Genomic DNA, 16,231 nt, shown 5'->3' with positions numbered 1-16,231 from the left:
TAAAGGCCACGAACTAAAACCCACGAACAAACAACAACTGAAGACAGCTGCAGTAAAGGCCTGGCAAAGCATCACAAAGGAGGAAACCCAGCATTTGGTGATGTCCATGGTGCAAGCTAAACCCGAGGTGCCTTGTAGATCAGATAGGATCTTATGGACCTCCCATAAGCCAGATGATGCTTGCTGCCCACCTGATCATAGATGGGTGCAGCCTAATTCTGTCATGTTTAGCTTGCACCTATTAAGTCTTTCAGACCAGTAAAGGTTTGTTTTACTTGTTGGTTGACAACTGGTTCTTTTTTATTCTTTTGTTTGTGTGTTTTTATATGCGTGTTAACGTTTTCTGTCTTTCAACAGGGTTTATCAATCAGAGAGATTAGGTTTATGTTAGATGGACAGCCCATCAAGGAGACGGACACACCTGCGCAGGTTAGTGAACATATTTCAGGGGGGGGGGGGTATTCCATCAATGTCGCTCAAGGTAAATCCAGGCTTATTATGATAGATTTCACAAGACTTATTAATATAGGCAAAGGATGAAGGTAGAAACTACAAATACAGTAGCTTACAATTATAGTTTTTTTTCTTTCAAAATACTGACCACGGCCCTGCAAATAGTATAGTCATATTCATCAGATCATTCATTCTCATCTACTGTCTCCCATGATCTGATTGCAGTACCAAAGATTACCAGAAGATGTCCCTCTAACATAAAAGTAGACAGGCATTTTACATTGGACATTTTTCTGGCTGAAAACCAAGCCGGCCACACTCAAATATTAAACTATCCTACATTATTGCCCCTTGAGGCACGCCACACTAGTCTAGGAGCACACAAAGCATTACAAAGCATGTAGTCCCATAGAAAACAATGAAACTCAACACTCAGGCAATTTCAAAACAGGCGCCATGTGAACACAATGATCTCTCTCACACAAAGCAACTGTGAACCGTTGCTCTTAAGCACTGCATTCATACTACAGAGTTCTCTTTCTGTCAGTCGCTGTTGAACAGTCATTCAATCACCCTGCTTGTAGGTCTGCATTAGTTTGGACTGTAAGAGAGGAGGGGAGGGGAGGGGAGGGGAGGGGAGGGGAGAGGAGAGGAGAGGAGGGAGGGAGGGAGAGGGGGAGGGGAGAGGAGAGGAGGGAGGGAGGGAGAGAGGGAGAGGAGGGGAGGGGAGGGGAGGGGAGAGCAGAGGAGAGGAGAGGAGGGGAGAGGAGAGGAGAGGAGAGTTAGAGCTTCAGTGCTAATTGAGAAAGGAGTGCAGTACGGATCCTCTGTCTGACGCTCCTCAGTGTTTACACAGACCCACAGACCAGAGCCAACTCACACAGTAGGGACAAACCACACAACCCTCCACTGAGCTCTCTCTTTCTCTCTCTCTCTCTCTCTCCCTCCCTCCCTCCCTCTCTCATGAATCATTCTGCCAGTCTGTCGTTCCAGCTCTCTCCCCCGTGTTTACATTAAACAGCAGAATGGCCAGCCTGGTTACACTTCAGGAATTTAACCCCGTCCCTGCTCTCTGTCCTCCCTCTCGTTCTCCCCTCCCTCCCTCATTCCTCCCTTGTCTAACCCAAACACACCATAAAGAGAGGGAGTCTCCTACCAGTAGACACGCACCATATGTCAGACTTGGTTTAAGCATAAACACAAGTAAATCAACCAGTTAGGTCTGGAGGAAAGGACGCACACACTCTCACACTCACACTCACACACTCACACTCACACACTCACTCTCACTCTCACTCTCACTCTCACTCTCACTCTCACTCTCACTCTCACTCTCACTCTCACTCTCACTCTCACTCTCACTCTCACTCTCACTCTCACTCACACTCACACTCACACTCACACTCACACTCACACTCACACTCTCACACACACACACACATATACACACACACACACACACACCTCACACACACACACACACACACACACACCACACACACACACACACACACACACACACACACACACACACACATTCTTGAGATCACCCAGATCATCCGCTATTGCTTACTTCCGTCCCCTGCAAAAGATTCCCTTTCTCTATTTGAGATACATACTGTATAGGGCATAGAGAAAACCATAAACAGTACATTGGTGTTGTGTTACACAAACCAATTAACTAACATAGTGGAACTAACAAAGTGGCTAAAATACTGACAGCATTGTCACAAAAAGGAAGGAGAACCAATATGCTGGTAAAGTGATTGCATCATAATCAAAGGATACTATGATATAAGTTATAACAACTGTCTGGGGACAAACACAGCCAGTTTGTATTGGAAAACATAGCAAGTTTGTATTGGAAGCTCCACAAGACCGGGTTCCAGACTTCAGGCAGTCATTGCCTGCAAAGGATTCTCGACAAAGTATTACAAATTAAAATCTTATTTATGATTATGTTAATTTGTCCAATTACTTTTGAGCTCCTGAAAATAGGGGACTGTGTATAAAAATGGTTGCAATTCCTAAACGTTTCATACAATATTTTTGTTCAACCCCTTGAATTAAAGCTGAAAGTCTGCACTTCAATTACATCTCGATTGTTTCATTTCAAATCCATTGTGGTGGCGTACAGAGCCAAAATTATGGAAATTGTGTCACTGTGCAAATATTTCCGGAGCTGCAAAAGTGCACTGTACAGGGAGGGCTATTGGCTGAGTGCCAGGTGAGTGTGTGCAGGAACAAAGTGGGAAGCGCAAAAGTGGGGGTTAGGTTCTGAGTGTGTTGTTATAAAGGTGGGGGTTAGGTTCTGAGTGTGTTGTTATAAAGGTGGGGTTTAGGTTCTGAGTGTGTTGTTATAAAGGTGGGGGTTAGGTTCTGAATGTGTTGTTATAAAGGTGGGGGTTAGGTTCTGAGTGTGTTGTTATAAAGGTGGGGGTTAGGTTCTGAGTGGAGTGTACAAATGTTCTCTCTCTCTCTCTCAGTCTCTCTCTCTCTGTCTCTCTCCCGCTCTCTCTCTCTCTCTCTCTCTCTCTCTCTCCCTGAGTAAGAGGGGGAGAATTCTGTATACATTGTGTTGTTTATAGTTAGTGTTGTTCCGATACCGATACTAGTATCGGCATGGCCACCGATACGCACAAAAATGCTGGTATCGGTATCGGCGAGTACTAACACAATTTTATTATTATTTTTTCTTTATTTTTTTTAAGTACTAAAGTTATTTTGTTTGTAAATGTTCACTTGCTGTTGCACTACTACTACGACTGTTTTATATCTTAAATGGATATTGCACTGATTGGCATCTGTGAGAGCCACATTTCAGGTTTTATAAGGGGTTGATTTTCTTGTCACCATACCAGGTAGACAATAAAAAAAAGTTCTATAGTATTCACTAGTGATGGCGAGATGAAGCTTCTTGAACTGTTGAAGCTTTCCATCAAATTGCGTCACACTTGGACCGAAGCTTCATGTTGCTTCATTTGCTCTACTGCGCCATCAAGTGGACAATAAATGTATAGCAGGCAGAGTGATAATGACACCGTGGATTTGGTGTGTGAAGCTTTGAATTGAATAAATGTGCTTGTGTTACTAGGAACAACAACATTTTATTCATTTTTATTTAAAAATAACAATTTCCCCACAGTGCTGGGCTTCAGGCGGTTTCTTTTTTTTGAGACGATTTCACCTGCTTTTAAAAATATCCTTTCACAGGGCACAGATGAAGCTGGGGTACATAGATAATTAACGGCAAGTTTATACAAATTAGGATACACATGTTTGTGTTCTTCCCAATACTGTAGGGGGTTCTGCATCCTTTCGATGTTTGGTTCAGCCAGGTAGGTATGGACCTCCACTGTTGCATCTGCAGTTACATTTTGGGTCCTCGCCTGCAGGACTGTGGTGTCTAAACGACGCCACAGTTTGTTACCTAAAACAGACAAACAGGCTGTCAGTGTCAGTGAATATATACAATAAGACAATTAGAATGTATCCAGTACACATTACCTTGAGTCACAGGCTGCGAAGCTTCTGATATGGGGGGTTGTGATGACGAGGAGGAGGAGGAGGAGCCAAATCCGAGCCACTTCCCGAATCGTACGTCATCAACACACGCCTCGGTACGCGCTTCACAAAAATCTGCCTCTGTTACTCGATACACGCTCCGAAGCGTCGGCTTCATCTCGCCATCACTAGTATTCACTCTCTGTTGGTATTTTTTCCTGTTTTACAAAGGTTTTGAGCAGTGCCAGACTAAGTGTTAGCAATAATTTTACATCGAGGTGAGTATGCGGCTCAAAAAACATGTTTTTTTGTTTTGTTTTTTCAAACGCCGTGGTATCGGATCGGTACTCGGTATCGGCAAGTACTGCATGGTCAGGTATCGGTATCGGGATCAAAAAATGGTATCGGAACAACACTATTTATAGTGTGAACATTGTGTTGTTTATAGTGTGGAAAATGGACAGACTGAAGGAACAAAGTGTAAATAAGTGAGGAATACAAATAAACTAGAGGGTTTTGACTAAAAATGAAAACGTTTAGAGTGTGTGTGAAGTGAGGAAGTGATCAAAAACAATAAATAAATAAATAAAAGACAAGTTTAGTCTAAAAGGGGACATGAGGGGACGGGCATACGCAGTGCAGATAATAATAAAGGCTGTGGCTGAATCTGGAGAAACGGACAGGATTGCGTAACTTTTTAGCAACTGGGAATAGAGGGACAAAAGTGGGTTCAGTCTATCACAGGGTATCCTGGCTTCAGTCTATCACAGGGTATCCTGGCTTCAGTCTATCACAGGGTATCCTGGCTTCAGTCTATCACAGGGTATCCTGGCTTCAGTCGATCACAGGGTATCCTGGCTTCAGTCTATCACAGGGTATCCTGGCTTCAGTCTATCACAGGGTATCCTGGCTTCAGTCTATCACAGGGTATCCTGGCTTCAGTCGATCACAGGGTATCCTGGCTTCAGTCTATCACAGGGTATCCTGGCTTCAGTCTATCACAGGGTATCCTGGGTTCAGTCTATCACAGGGTATCCGCGGTGTCTTGAAAAGTATTAAACGTTGATGAATCAATTTTGGGAAAATCAAGACCCTTAATAAGTATTAAAAAGTATTATCACGATTTTATGAGGTCTTGAATTTTGTTGGTATTTTTCTGAATTAGACTCTGTCCAAAGAGTTTGAGTCCTAAAAACTTTTAGTAAAAGTTCGTGAATTTATTAGTTTTATTAAAAAACAAAGGAACAGGAAATTGTGTTGTATGATAGTGGTCTAGTCTATTGCAAACTAAAACTGTCAAGTTAAAGGTGTCACTGATGTAAACGGTTACAGCTCGAAGTGGCGGTGAGGTCTGGAAAAATATTGACAAGGTCTTTAAAAAGTCTTAGAAAGGTATTGAAATTAACCTCAAGATTCCTGTATATACCCTGTATTAGATGTTTAGGAAATAAGTGGTTCTTTCACCATAAGAATGGGAACAAAGTGGGAGTTTTGAAATGGAATGAAGCATTTATGAACTGTGTTGGTTGATTGGGTGAGGTCACGGGTCAATGACTCATGTATGCATGTAGTTTAATCACATAGGACAAATAGTCAACTATATGCCGTCTTATAGATATAGTTAAAATATGTAAATAAATACATATACTTATGGAGGAACGGCGGGGGGTGTGGCGCTAAGACAAACAGACTGAAGAACAGCTTCTACAGCAAAGACCTAAGTTCTGGGCCCTGGACAGTCTGGACGGATTGTATGGCAGCTGCTGGACTGAAAAAATCAGGTGTAGTGCTGAGGCACAAACATGTACATTTCAAGCCTGCAAACTGTGACACTTTAAATAACGTGAAACAATACTATTGTGCAATATGACAACCCTAGTCGTCTATCTGTACAGTATAGTACAGTGGATTGTGTACATAGCCTTTATTTATGTAAACCAGCTCCTTCCCTTCTTGTGAATTTTTTTTTAAAGTTTTTTTAAAGTTTTTTTTTTTCCCTTTCCTAACACCAGGGGAGCCACCCCTCCTAAATTTCGTTGTTTGGTACCTGTACTGTAGCAATGACAATAAAGTCCATTCATTCATTCATTCATTCAAAAACGTTTAAAAACGTTGATAAGTGAGACAAAAGTTATTTCGGAGAAGAATCTTGTTTCCTCTGTGTGTTTCACCTTCTGCAGTTAACCCCTTCTTCATCTCAGACAGCAGGAGAGTGAAGTTGTGGCTGACTTAGTGGATCTTTTAAAATAGAACTGTGTTTAAACCTGTAATATTGACTGGTCTATGAAGGGAGATGTCCTGGAGGTGGAAGACAGGGCATGTTAAGGGCAAGAGGGTGTTTTTAGTGTTGGTACATTTTGGGAAGAAAGAGATAAGATGATAATGTTGGGTGAGGAGTAAAGTGATTGAGAACGTCTATGTTGAATTGGAGAGAGGAGAACTGTAGGTGGTTCTGTGAGTCGGGACCATAGAGAGAGTCAGTGGAAAAGAGGAGACAGAGGAGACAGGCGCAGTAGCAGCAGTTGGTTTGTCCGTGCGTCTGTCCTTGGGGACCTGGGTGTGGCTTCCAGCAATTGTCTTAGGCCAGGCGCACATCCGGCCTCATACGCACTTAGAGACACATGCGCGTGCGCTCGCCCCCACCCGCACCAGACGCTTAAGACAGAGACCAACTTGCACATTAGGGATTCACCTACTGCCCCTAGACTCTATATGGTGTTATGCACACCTTGAAACTGGAAAAAGCCAAATGTGGTGGAACCCCAGAGAAACAGAGACAGAGGCCAGGAGAATATATAATGATTTATTATGGATTATATAAACAAAGAAATAGGCCCTACACTAACTAGTGGAAAAATAAACATAATGTGTGATGCAGGCGATAGTTATGGGGTGTGTAATTATACTATGTGTGTGTGCGTGTATGAGGTCAAGGGTGTTGTATTATGTGCTGCGATACTACCCTAGTGAGCAAAGTCCGAGATCCTTTTCGGGCCAGGGAGAGTGATCCATGAGAGAGTAGTCCAGAGGGGAGTCCAGGGGTCGAGCCAGGGAGGGAAATCCAGATGAGAGTAGTCAGAGGGGGTCCAAACAGAAAGTTATGTCCAAGCGTTGGATCTCCGTCTGTAGCAGGGTTAAGTAGGCGGCTGTCCAGGTGGTGATTGGGACAGCTGGGCTGAAACGTAATAGCCCACACCTGCTGCAAACAGAGCCAGAGATCCAGCCCACTCAATCCGGCCGGGAGGGGGCGCCAGAACGAGGCTCACGGGGGCGTGTCGGATTAGGAGGCACAACAGTACCCCCTTCCTCAGGGGAGGCACCGGACGACGGACCCAGGGCCCCGGGGTTGGCTCGGTAGAAATCCTCCAATAAGGACGGGTCGGCGAGATAGGACGCAGGCACCCAAGTCCGGTCCTCGGGCCCGTAGCCAACCCAGTCCACTAGGTATTGAAACCCGCGACCCCGGCGGCGGACCTCCAGTAGTTTGTTTACCGTCCATACCGGGTCCCCATCATCCAGGACACGGGGCGGCGGCGGAGCCGGGCTGGGGGAAGACAAAGGGCTGGCGGCCACAGGTTTAAGCTGGGAGACATGGAACACCGGGTGAATTTTGAGGGAGGGAGGAAGGGTCAAACGTACCGCCGTGGGGTTGACGATACGGTCCACGGGATAGGGACCAACGTACCGGGGGTTGAGTTTCCGGGTGGAGGTTTGGGAGGTCTGGAGGGGCAGGTCCCGGGCCAACAGCCAAACCCTCTGACCTGGCTGGTAGTCAGGGGCCGGCACCCTCCGCCGGTTCGCGCTCCGCCGGGCGCGCTCGGTGGCGCGGAGCAACGCCGCCCTGGCGGTCCTCCACACGTTGCGACACCGGCGGAGATGGGCCCTGGTGGTTGGGACCGCCACCTCCAGCTCCTGTTGGGGAAACAGAGGGGGTTGGTAACCCAGGGAACATTCGAATGGGGACATACCAGTGGCGGCGCTCTCCATAGTGTTGAGGGAGTACTCCACCCACGGCAGGTATTTCGCCCAGGAGGAGGGATTGTGGGCGGAGACACATCGGAGAGCGGCTTCCAGAGCCTGGTTGGCCCGCTCGGCCTGCCCATTGGACTGAGGGTGGTACCCGGAGGTGAGACTGGTGGTGGCCCCAATGCCTCTGCAGAAGGCCCGCCAGACCTTGGAGACGAACTGGGGGCCCCGGTCAGAAACCACATCCGAGGGGATCCCGTGGAGGCGTACGACGTGGAGAGTTAGGAGGTCCGCCGTCTCGGCCGCTGTGGGCAGTTTCGGGAGGGGAACGAAGTGGACCGCCTTGGAGAACCGGTCCACGATGGTGAGAATGGTGTCGCACCCCTGGGAGACAGGGAGCCCAGTAACAAAGTCCACGGCGATGTGCGACCACGGTCGGCTGGGCACCGGGAGAGGCTGCAGGAGACCCGCAGGAGGCCGATGGGAGGCCTTACTACGGGCGCACACCGTACAGGCGGCCACAAACTCCCTGGTGTCCCCCCTGAGATTGGGCCACCAGAACCTCCTCCCGATGAATGCCGCCGTCCGCCGCTCGCCGGGGTGGCAAGCGAAGCAGCTGGAGTGGCCCCACTCCAACACCCTGGCTCGGACAGCTGTAGGCACAAACAAACGGTTAGGGGGTCCGGTCCTAGGGTCTGGTTCGGCCCGCTGAGCCTGTCTCACCAAAGCCTCGACGGGCCAGGTTACGAACCCCACCACCCGGGACGGGGACAGGATGGTATCTCCCCCCTCAGCGACACCCGAATCCGCCTTGGGGAACTGGCGGGAGAGAGCATCAGCTTTGACGTTCTTGGAGCCGGGACGGTAGGTAAGGGTGAAGTCGAAACGACTAAAAAAAAGAGCCCAGCGGGCTTGTCGAGAGTTGAGCCTCTTGGCGGACCCAAGGTAAGTGAGGTTCCTATGGTCAGACCACACCAGGAACGGTAGTTTGGCTCCCTCCAGCCAGTGTCTCCACTCCCTCAGGGCCTCGTGAACCGCCAGCAGCTCCTTGTTGCCCACGTCGTAATTTTGGGCCGCGGGTTCGTAGCGCCGAGAGAAGTAGGCGCAAGGGTGTATCTTCTGGTCCTCCCCCGACCGTTGAGAGAGGACCCCCCCGATCCCCGTGTCCGAAGCATCTACCTCTACGATGAACTGTCTCTCGGGGTCGGGGTGGATCAGGACTGGCGCGGAGGAGAACAGGTGTTTTAGTGTGCCGAAAGCGGTCTCAGCAGCGGCGGTCCAGCAGAAGGGCCGTGAGGTGGAGGTAAGCGCAGTGAGCGGCGCTGCGACCTGGCTGAACCCTTTAATGAACCGCCTCACAAATCCCGCGAACCCCAGGAAGCGTCTAAGTTGGGTCCGGTCCGTGGGCTGAGGCCACTCCACGACGGCCTTGACCTTGGCAGGGTCCGCCCGCATCTGTCCGTCCTCCACCACATTACCCAGGTAGGTGACCGAGCTGGTGTGGAAAACGCACTTCTCCCCCTTCACGAATAAGCGGTTCTCCAGGAGCCTCTGCAGGACTAGCCGGACGTGCTGGTGGTGCTCCTCCACGGACCGAGAAAAAATAAGAATGTCGTCAAGGTACACAACAACAAAAATGTTTAACATGTCCCGAAGGACATCGTTGACCAGGGCCTGGAAAATAGCAGGGGCATTAGATAGACCAAAAGGCATGACACGGTATTCGAAATGGCCGAGGTGGGTGTTAAACCCGGTCTTCCACTCGTCCCCCTCCCTGATGCGGACTAGATGGTAGGCGTTACGTAGGTCCAGCTTGGTGAATACCTTGGCATGGGTGAGGGGTTCGAAGGTGGAGCTAATGAGGGGAAGGGGATAACGGTTCTTTACAGAAATGTCATTCAGAGCCCGAAAATCAATGCAAGGTCTGAGCCCACCGTCCTTCTTGGATACGAAGAAGAATCCAGCCGCGAGGGGAGAGGAGGAGGGCTGGATGATACCAGAGTTGATGGACTCCGTAATGTAGTTACGCATCGCCTCCTTTTCAGGGAGTGAGAGGCTGTAAAGTCTACCTTTAGGAAGGGTGGCACCAGGCAGGAGGTCTATAGGACAGTCATACGGGCGATGGGGTGGAAGGGAGAGTGCCTCGTCCTTGCTGAACACCTGGGCTAGGTCGTGGTAGATGTGAGGAACCCCGGTGAGGTCAGGCGGAGTGATCTTAGACTTGGGGTCGCTAGAGGGAGACAGGGCGGAGCGAAGGCAGGAGGCGTAACACGTACCTCTCCAGCCTAGGATCTGGCCCGAAGCCCAGGAGATGTGAGGTTCATGTCTCTCGAGCCAGGGTCTACCCAGCACCAGGGGAGACGTGGGGATCTGAAGGACAAAGAACCGGATCTCCTCGGTATGATTCCCGGAGATCGTAAGAGATATAAGCCCAGTGGTGTGGGTGATAGTTCCTAGGGAACGGCCATCAATGGCCCTAGGCATGATGGGGCGGTCTAGAAGGACTAGGGGGATGCCCGCCTGGTGGACTAAGTTTTCATCGATTAGACAACCATCAGCCCCGGAGTCGATGAGGGCGCTGACAGACAGGGTGTCCTTCCCCCAGGTGAGAGTGGCAGGGAATAGGCGACTGGGGGTGACCTGGGGCTGAGAGAGAGAGGTGTTGCTCACCAGTATGCCCCCTACTGGTGAGCTGGGTCTTTTGGCCGGACAGGACACGCCCGGATGATGTGCCCCTCCTTGCCGCAGTACAGGCACTGCTTGTTGAGAAGCCTCCGTTCTCGCTCCTCTCGCGAGAGCCGAGAGCGGCCGATCTCCATGGGCTCCCCAGCCCCGGAAGTAGCCACGAGAGGAGGCAGCATGGGCAGAGAAGGGGGCGGGGTCGTTCCGGCGCGATCGGTAGTGGGGCGCGTGACAGCTCGCTGGACGCGGTCGGTGCGTCGTACCTGGAGGCGTGCATCCATCCTAAGGGCCAGGGTAATCAGCTCATTAAGGGTGCCGGGATCGTCGCGCACCAACAGGTCCTTGATGGAATCATGTAACCCCTTGTGGAAAAGGCTGAGGAGGGCTCCGTCATTCCAGCCTGTCTCCGTGGCTAGAGTACGGAACTCGACCATGTACTCGGCTACAGAGCGGGAACCCTGGGAGATGGCTAACAAGCGGCCGGTTACATCCTGCCCGTCCTGGGGGTGGTCGAACACGAACCGGAACTCCGCTTTAAACAGGGGGTAATCCGTGGAGTATCTTGAACTGCTCCCGACAGCGGCTATGGCCCATTTGAGCGCTTTGTCAGCGAGTAGAGACATGATAAACGCTACCTTGGCCCCGTCGGAGGAGTACTTGGAAGGCTGGTGCGTAAATACTAATTCGCACTGGGTCAGAAAACCCCGACAACAATCAAAGTCACCATGGAATGGAGCGGGGCTGACTAACCTGGGTTCCCAGTGAGCGACAGGAGGATAGAGCGAAACGGGGTTCACAGGATCGACCGGGGGATTAGTCATCTGCCCAGATATGGAACTCGTGTCAGGGGGTGGTCTGCTGCCAGCGGCGATAAGGTCCAGAGAACGCTGGATGGAGGCGAGAGACCCGGACAGGGCGTCCATCTTCGTCTCGAGACTATTTACAGCCCCGACGGTGGCACGGGTGGTATTCTCCAGTACGGCTATCTGGCCTTGGACCGTGGGGAAGGCCTTCTGGAGCTCGGCCTGCAGACTGGTAAGTTGCGTAGCATGGCTATTTACCTCTCTGCGTAAATCTACGACTAATGGGAGAACCCCAATACCCGGGGAACCACCCTTGTTCTCTGGAGTTCCACCTTGGCTCATAATGGCTTGGACATACTGTTATGCACACCTTGAAACTGGAAAAAGCCAAATGTGGTGGAACCCCAGAGAAACAGAGACAGAGGCCAGGAGAATATATAATGATTTATTATGGATTATATAAACAAAGAAATAGGCCCTACACTAACTAGTGGAAAAATAAACATAATGTGTGATGCAGGCGATAGTTATGGGGTGTGTAATTATACTATGTGTGTGTGCGTGTATGAGGTCAAGGGTGTTGTATTATGTGCTGCGATACTACCCTAGTGAGCAAAGTCCGAGATCCTTTTCGGGCCAGGGAGAGTGATCCATGAGAGAGTAGTCCAGAGGGGAGTCCAGGGGTCGAGCCAGGGAGGGAAATCCAGATGAGAGTAGTCAGAGGGGGTCCAAACAGAAAGTTATGTCCAAGCGTTGGATCTCCGTCTGTAGCAGGGTTAAGTAGGCGGCTGTCCAGGTGGTGATTGGGACAGCTGGGCTGAAACGTAATAGCCCACACCTGCTGCAAACAGAGCCAGAGATCCAGCCCACTCAATCCGGCCGGGAGGGGGCGCCAGAACGAGGCTCACGGGGGCGTGTCGGATTAGGAGGCACAACATATGGGGCTGTAACAGCCATATATACTCCCCATATCCCCTAGACTCTATGTGGGGCTGTAACAGCCATATATACTCCCCATATCCCCTAGACTCTATATGGGGCTGTAACAGCCATATATACCCCCCATATCCCCTAGACTCTATATGGGGCTGTAACAGCCATATATACTCCCCATATCCCCTAGACTCTATATGGGGCTGTAACAGCCATATATACTCCCCATATCCCCTAGACTCTATATGGGGCTGTAACAGCCATATATACTCCCCATATCCCCTAGACCAGTGGTCACCAACCTTTTTAAGCCCAAGATCCCTGACCTCGGCCTTGGTGAAGGCAAGATCTACCTATTGAAGCGTTGAGAGAAAAAGACAGCCAAGATAGTACTTTCAACTTAATGACGTTTATTTGCCTGTATTTTAATTAGATGCAATGCATTGGTCCAACATTAAAATTGATGCAGCAACAACAAAAAAAGACTGTATCAAGCATATCAGGCAGCTGTCTTGCTTTAAGAATTGTACATAACTGAAATTCAATTCAAAGTTTGATTATGTCATTTCATTACAACACAAAAAAATAAAGGCATGGAATGGAGGAATGTATGATAAAATCATTTTGTTCATAGTAACATTAGCCAACGTTAACAAATTGACATTCTTGACATTTTGACACTTGACTGACTTAATTATTATTCTTACTTATTAACATTGACAAACATATTTACAATTAGCATTTTATAAAGTAGAACTGTAATGTGTACTTTCTCAGTCAGTGCTAAGTGCAGTCATCTTATGCAGCATCACTTTTCACATCAAAACAAAAGTAAAACTAATGTGTACTTTCTCATATTATTAACATTGACAAACATATTTACAATTATATCATTTTATAAAGTAGAACCTAATCCACCAAAAAAGACAAATCCAAAATCCACTGGGGGTCTGACAGCTGCGGATAGTCCTTGTTCTTATCCTCCATGAACAGCCTCACAGCATCCAACAGCTCAAGGAAGCAAGACAGCACTTTGCCTTTAGAAAGCCACCTCACAGTGCAGTGAAGTGGCAGGTCTCTGGGAAGGTCTTGGTCAAGTTCAGCAATCAGATTTTTGAATTGCCTGTGGTTAAGAGCATGTGTGCGGATATAATTGACGATTTCCATCACAGGCTTCATGACGTGGTCTAAATTCAGGGTTTTAGACACAAGCTGCTCCCGATGAATGATGCAGTGGAAATTCCAAAACTCTGGAAAAGTGTTGTCAGCTTTACAGAGCCCCACTAGCCCGTTTGCAGATCCAACCATTGAGGGTGCTCCATCCGTGGCTATTGCTGTCAGTTTCTGGATTGGCAGATTTGCTTTTGCAAACACGTCAGTCATGTTTTTTTCACATCTATGCCACGGGGCCTGTCCTTCAGAGGTTGAATATCAAGGAGCTCTTCTTTGATCACAGTCTTTTGAAACTGACCGTGCAAATATTGCCAACTGTGGTATGTCTTGTATGTCACAAGACTCATCCAATGCAACACTGAAATATTCACAATTCTGAAGATCAGAATGTAATTCTGTTTCAATGGCACTGTTTATGTCCGATATTCTGTGTTCAATGGTGTGGCGTGACAGTTGGATGTCTGAGGCCATCTTTTTCAGTGTTTCATTTGGAAAAAATATTTCCATCACATCAGTGATGCATTTCTTAATAAACTCTCCTTCATTGTATGGCTTTTTAGCACGTGCAATGTTCCAGGCCACTTGATAGGACGCAAGTGTCACTGTCTCTGATTGCTTAACCAATCTTTGGAACAACTTGGTCTGTGTTTGTGTCTGGCTTTTCAAGCTGTTTAATTTACCATTGCGAAGTTCGGTGTCTTTTGGAAACTCCTGGTCAATGTTAGCATGCGTTGTGCTGAAATGGCGCTGGAGATTGGAAGCTTTGTAATGTGCCAACGATGTTTGGCATATCAGGCAGAATGGCTTTCCATTGCGCTCCACAAAGAAATATTCACTCTCCCACTCGGCTAAAAACTTCCTGTGCTCATCTCCATACTTGCGTTTAGATGTACATTTCTTCCCAGACATTTTTATTTTGTTGTTGTTATCCGTAATTTGTCAATAAATGAACTGTCAAAAAGCCGTGTTACGTGACAGCTTCTCCTCAGAACGGACAATTAGGGAACAGTGTTGCCTGATTTGGCCGATTCCAGCCCAATCGAGTTACTTATGATCACTCTGGTTGGGCTGAAAAATCAATCCAATCTGGCAACACTGTTAGTGACTCGAGATGATCCTTGAAAAAAAAGTATCGGGTTACAGCAGCGTGCAGCAAGACAGAGGCCGCGTTCGTAAATTCGCTCTGAGAACGTTGGTGCCTCCACGTCTCTTGTCCAATCAAATTACTTGGTTCCATTATGACGTTAAACCCAGTGTGCGCTCCGGCGAATTTACGAACGCGGCCTGTCAGAGCGCTACACCAACACTTTTAATGAATGGATTGAAGAGCCGCACACAGACAGCCAAAGAGCCGCCGCGGGTTGGCCACCCCTGATCTACAGGGAAAGTCTCAAAGATCTACCAGTCGATCTCGATCGACGGGTTGGTGACCACTACCCTAGACTCTATATGGGGCTGTAACAGCCATATATACTCTCCATATAATATACATGTAAATACATGTTTGATGCTTTGACCCTACACCCTGAATATCTGACCCCTAACCCTACACCCTGAATATCTGACCCCTAACCCTACACCCTGAATATCCGACCCCTAACCCTACACCCTGAATATCTGCCAGCCCCTTTGATCTACTCATTAATCTGGTCTGGCCTTCGCCAAATACATAACATGAACTCACCATCATCATCATCCTCATCTTCCTCATCATCTTCATCATCCTCACCATCTTCATCAACCTCACCATCATCTTCATCCTCCCCATCTTCACCATATTTCACCATCCAGTGGCCGTGTGGGCTTTCCTGGGCTGGAGAATCCCAGCCAGAACCAGAACCAGAACCAGAACCAGGGGCCCGTGTGGACCTGGGGTCAGACATGGTAGCTGGGCCGTGAGGTGGATCGATCTGTGCAGTGGAAACAAAGGAAGCATAAACAATGAAGAGCATATTTCACAAATACTCCAAATACAACACAATACTAATATAATAAAATATTATATATATAAAAAAACACTAAAAACCTAATCAGACACTTAACTCAATTTTTTATTTGATCATTTTCTACATTGTAGATCAAGCTGCAACGTTTGCAGGAAAAGTGCTATACAAATAAAAGTTATTAATACTGAAGACATCAACACTATGAAAGAACACATATGGAATTACGTAGTTTGTTGTCGCTTTGGATAAAGGCATCTGCAAAATGCCAACAATGTCAATCTAAATGTAACTAATGACAATAACTAGATAATATTATTATATATTATTAATATTATTATAGATAGTAATAAGTAGATAATATTATTATATATTATTAATATTATTATAGATAGTAATAACTAGATAGTATTATTATATATTATTAATATTATTAATATTATTATAGATAGTAATAAGTAGATAGTTGTCTGCTACTCTGCAGTGACTCCTGCGACGCTGGGCAGGTTAGCGGTGTTCAACATGAACCTCAACTGAAGATATCCAACATGATCTGGGCAGCGATATCTGAAGTCTCTTAATTTAACTGTACAGTATAGATATCTATATATGTTGGTCTACAATGTAGAAATGACTGAACAGTTCAATACCAAAAACCCCTTGTATTGAGCAGGGCGACAGACCAGAGAAAAGAGGAAGCGAAGCACGAAATAAAATACAACTATTTGTGAGTTTAGAATGATAAGGTTCTATCTCCGTTTAGAATGATAAGGT

At 47.6% G+C, this 16,231-nt stretch overlaps 1 protein-coding gene across 1 annotated transcript in view; it reads right to left on the bottom strand.

The window, feature by feature from the left end:
* LOC308168992 (uncharacterized protein) overlaps positions 1–16,231 on the bottom strand; it is a gene marked incomplete at its 3' end in the record, with an annotated part of 44,477 nt that overhangs the window by 22,754 nt on the left and 5,492 nt on the right. Inside the window, exon 2 of the mRNA XM_080543630.1 lies at positions 15,199–15,424. Within this exon, the coding sequence (XP_080399756.1) occupies positions 15,199–15,397 (199 nt within the window). The 5' untranslated portion in view covers positions 15,398–15,424. The remainder of the gene's footprint in view (positions 1–15,198; positions 15,425–16,231) is intronic.

This window comes from Nansenia antarctica (assembly GCF_963989245.1).
Source record: "Nansenia antarctica genome assembly, chromosome: 12".
Taxonomy (NCBI): domain Eukaryota; kingdom Metazoa; phylum Chordata; class Actinopteri; order Argentiniformes; family Microstomatidae; genus Nansenia; species Nansenia antarctica.
The sequence above is the reverse complement of the archived record's forward strand: the minus strand, read 5'-3'. Positions and strand labels throughout refer to the sequence as shown.